The sequence below is a fragment of the Camelina sativa genome, chromosome 18, assembly GCF_000633955.1.
Source record: "Camelina sativa cultivar DH55 chromosome 18, Cs, whole genome shotgun sequence".
Classification (NCBI taxonomy): Eukaryota; Viridiplantae; Streptophyta; class Magnoliopsida; order Brassicales; family Brassicaceae; genus Camelina; species Camelina sativa.
The window spans coordinates 19,075,391-19,079,833 of NC_025702.1; the positions used below are offsets into that span (position 1 = coordinate 19,075,391).

The window sequence follows — 4,443 nt, forward strand, 5'->3', positions numbered from 1 at the left end:
GTTATGGATTAAACCGGATGGTGAGAGCTGCGGTTAGAGCCGTGGGAGATGGACTCACTGGTTGGGGTGGTGAAGAAGAGACGGCGGATCAGTCGGCTGAGAAACTTGCGGCGGAACTTCTTTGGTTGGCGGAGAAGATGGCGGTTTATGGATTCGCCGGTGAAGCCGTTGAGAAATGGGCTTCGGCTTCTAACTTGGCTTCGCTCGCTCTTTCTTCTGAGCCACGGCTTCAATCTTCTTTGGTCCAAATTTCTGGTAATTTTTCTGTTAAATTATTAATATTACTGTCTCGTGAATATGGTAAATAGAATAATCTCTTTCCCATTTTTGAAAAATTGGATGATGCTATTTACTTATTCAGGATATTATTTTTTGATTTTTTTCCTTTTTTTTTTTTATGTGTAGCTTTATTGTTCAAAGAAGCAAAGAAGGACACTGAGATGGAAAGAGATGAAGAGAAATCGACGAGAGATGATGAGACAAATAAGAAGATGCTTGTTTCGTGGATTCCATTGCTGTGCCGAGCCAGCAACGGAGCAGATAAACCGGTGTTGAGAAGCTCGGAACGAGCAGAGCTCGAGAAAGTGTTGGAGAAGATGATATCAGGACTGAAAGAAGATGAGCAAGAACGAGTTCTCTCACTCTGGCTTCACCATTACACACACTGCTCTTCCTCTGACTGGCCTGACCTCAACGGCTCTTATGTTCGTTGGTGCCATTCTTCTCGCCAGCTTTTGCTCTCTTACGTTGCTAGTGAATCACTATATACACTAGAGGCCTAGTTAATTTACATTATACTGTATGGTGTTTAATTTCTCCAACATCACTTGTTGTTTTGTAGGTAAGACCAAACAAAAAACAAAAAATGTCCTTTGTGAAATTTTTAAAACATCCGATTGTGTTGGCAGCAGAGGGCCATTATAACAGAACTGGAAGAGTATTTCTTATACCAACCACAAAAGAGAATATTAAATGCCAAATGTTCATTTTTTGTTGTTGCACAAAATAAAGGAAAATGAACATTTGGCATTTAATCGGACCCTATGTTCCGACTTATGATCTCTCGTAATCTCAACTATGTTCTTTCCCAAAACCCTCCTATTCTTGGAATGCAATTCCCATGGCTTTTGTTTTTGACGGCATAATATATTGTATGTTTCCTTTATTTTAATTACACATGACTTTGTTTATTTTATTTTTTACTTTTGTAAATGATGGTTTGAATAAATATTTTGTTTTGGTAAAATGATAGTTGTGAAATATAGTTGACAAAAAATATATATATATATATATATATTATATAATTGTGAAATTGCATAAACATTTAGGATACATACAAATATACAATATAGAGAAATAAACCATATACTACACTAGTGTATAAAACCATATATTACACTAGTTATACAGTAAAAACTAGGACCCGATCCACACTACAACGCAGAAGAATATTTTAATATTGTTAAAACGGATAACAATTTAGAAGATGTTATAGTATCGGTTTATTATATTGTCTATGTTTGTCATATTTGCCACTATTTTTTTTAGGAATAATTAATTTAAACAAAACTTTCTTTGTGAGTCTTTTAGATTTTGTATACCATTTGTTTAAAAGGAAGATATACAATTAAAAGGAACAAAGATGTTAATAAACAGAAAGATAGGATAAGATATAAATAGAATGAAATAACATTTTACTTAACACGTGGTTTGGAAACACGATTACTGAAATATTATTTCTCATGTCTGTCTTTATTAATACGAAGTTGTACATAATAGTAATATGTATTTATTTTTTTATGGATCGTATATATGCGAAATGTATTCGCCAATGTGCTCACCATAGTGTATATAATTACTTTTACTTTATGACTTTTAAATGTGGTTCTGTCAAATGTATTCAAATTTGTAAGTAACTGAATTGGGTTGTATTTTAAATTGGTCCACCTAGAAAATTGGGTCTGTGTTTAACTTTTTTTTTGACATTTATGATTTGGGTTTCGGTGGGCTTTCTATTAAGGTTTTTTTTTCAAACCGCTGTCTTATTATCTAGAAAGTTGTAGGTTTGTTAAACAATTATTGTACTCAAATTCTCATATTCCATCGTTTCATCTCCATCTTCTCACGATCAATTTTTCAGAAAATAGGGTAGAATCAAATTCAGTACTTCTTCAATCCACCAAATCTTGAAGAGAAAATTAAAAAATCCAAAAAGCAGAGAAGTTCCGATTAGTCGAATCAATTGGGTTTATCTATGGAGATGATGGTGCTATCAATCGGATGATTCAGTTAATTTCTAAAGTTTTTAATCTTTAGTTTTAATTTCCGAACTTTCCGAAGTGTGAACTCGTTATTACTCTAGAAGTTTTTAGTTAATGTGCAAATATTCCTCAAAGAAGTACATTAAGATAATTTTTGTGGCTTTGTATTGAATTGAAAGAGTTAGAAAATGTAATCTGGGAATAATTTGTAATATACTGACCAGGTATATGTATATTTTTATTCAATATCAGGACATTGTTTTACGTTTTTTGGCGGACGAGTTATTGATAAGAGAAGATAAGTTTTAGCAGAGGAAAAATTGAGGTATCTCCTAATCTGTTTGTTTAGTAATAATACTTTTCCTATGCTTCTTGTTGCTTTAATTTCTTGAAAACGAAAGTTTATATTGTGTGTAACTAAATCAATTAGAACTTATTCTTTGTCTTTTATTTGAAACTTGAAAATGATCACAAAACATAGAAATAGGGAAAGTATTTGAACCAAAAAAAAATAATAAAAAGCAGCATATAAAACAAATACTTCATTCTTCTATTAATCCTCTTGCCAAACATGCTTCCTTGTATGATGGATATACAACTCCGTCATAAGTCCTCATATCTTCGTCACTTAATAGTCCTTTAAGAAAAGGGAACAGAAGTTTTAGGAATAAATTACCAGTAAACTTACTTGAAATAGAAGTAGTTCTTGGAGTGTTGAATGATCTCTTTCTTCGTTCGAAGCATTTTCCTTTAGGGATCCAAGTAAAAAACTCAGGTATCTCCTCAAAAGTCAGTTGTCTTGCAACTTCACAATTACGGTTTAGGTCGAACCAAGCCTTAAGTACCGGAGAAGACAGTGTTTTGCTTCCAGGAATGAATGATTTTCACTTGAATTCTCCATCCTGTTTTGAATGGCTTAATGGACTGCAAATCTGTGATAGGCACGGGAGCGACATCCATTGGAGAAGGTTTGAAAGTAAAGATCCATTGGAGAAGGTTTGAAAGTAAAGAGAAAGGAGAAAGTAAAGAAGGTATGGTGATTTTCGATTCGATAAGTATCATCGTATTTATAGGAAGGCATCACGTAGTCTCCATTAGGTATCATTTGATAGTATAATTTATGGTATATTCGTGGAATGTGGGATTAAAATCTTAGAAGTTAATTAGGTAATATATTCTTAACAATAACAATAGATGATGATATATTTTCTTGGTGTAGTTAGGGATAAAAAATAAATCGGATTTTGAATTAGGAATGAAACAAATTACTCTAAATGCGGCTTGGTAAGATTTTGGAAAAGTCCTGGAAGATTGATATCTGTCTAATTTAATTTTATTTGAATACCTTAGTCAATGTATTAGAAGATTGATATCAATCAATTGAATACCGTAGTTTCTCTCTTTAATGATATCTTAGATAATTTAATGTAGACTTATGTAATGTAGTTTCTCTATTTTGCAGGCTTTGTTTCAGGAGGCCCAAAATAGCCCATTGGTATGTGAGGGAAGGTGTAATATCTATTCGATATCCAATTCAGAATTTTCGGGTAATTTATAATTTAAAATCCGATCCAATAGGTTTGAAAGTCACCTTTAACCTTAATGAATTGTCTTAAAGACAAAATTCGAGAGGGGCATTTTCGGATAATGAGAAAGTTGTACTTCTCTTTTACTAATATAGGGATAGGGATAGTTAGAACTGAACTGTAATGATATATAATATTCCATGTCATATTAGCAAACCATATGATACTCCACGCAACGCCTCACCATCCCGTATTAGTAAGTATGCACGGCTGTCGAGTAACATTAGGACCACCAACGGCATCATTGCTACAATAAACAACGGGGACGCCGGGAGCTAATATATATAAGTCAATTCTGATGAAGAAAGTGGATAAGACAAAGAGTATTAAAAGACAACCACATACTATAATTTAGGTCCAACTCTGCACTAATTCGTATGACACATTCGTATTGGGCCTCAAATTTTCGAGGCCCATTCTGCTGATTTTTAAAAAAAATAATAGAACCATAATTAGTAAAAGACTCTATAAATATTTTAAAAGACCCCAAAATTAGCAAACAAAAACTTAAAGTTAGCAAAAGAGCCTTATAATTGATATAAGAGGCCTTGTTTTAATAAAATAATCAAAAATCTACAAAATTTATAATAAAAAAA

At 32.6% G+C, this 4,443-nt stretch overlaps 1 protein-coding gene and 1 long non-coding RNA gene across 3 annotated transcripts in view; both read left to right on the forward strand.

The window, feature by feature from the left end:
• LOC104762577 overlaps nucleotides 1-988 on the forward strand; it is a 2,772-nt gene extending 1,784 nt beyond the window's left edge. The window contains exons 2-3 of one of the 2 annotated variants that reach the window (XM_019239923.1): nucleotides 105-255; nucleotides 406-988. In XM_019239923.1, coding sequence (XP_019095468.1) covers nucleotides 105-255; nucleotides 406-782 — 528 coding nt within the window. In that variant the 3' untranslated portion in view covers nucleotides 783-988. Of the gene's footprint in view, nucleotides 1-20; nucleotides 256-405 lie in introns of both variants that reach the window. The other variant, XM_010485892.2, reaches the window with a different exon arrangement.
• On the forward strand, nucleotides 2,087-4,020 carry LOC104762578. The gene is made up of 4 exons (XR_763531.1): nucleotides 2,087-2,288; nucleotides 2,514-2,586; nucleotides 3,203-3,292; nucleotides 3,724-4,020. It is a non-coding gene; the product is annotated as an uncharacterized LOC104762578 (long non-coding RNA).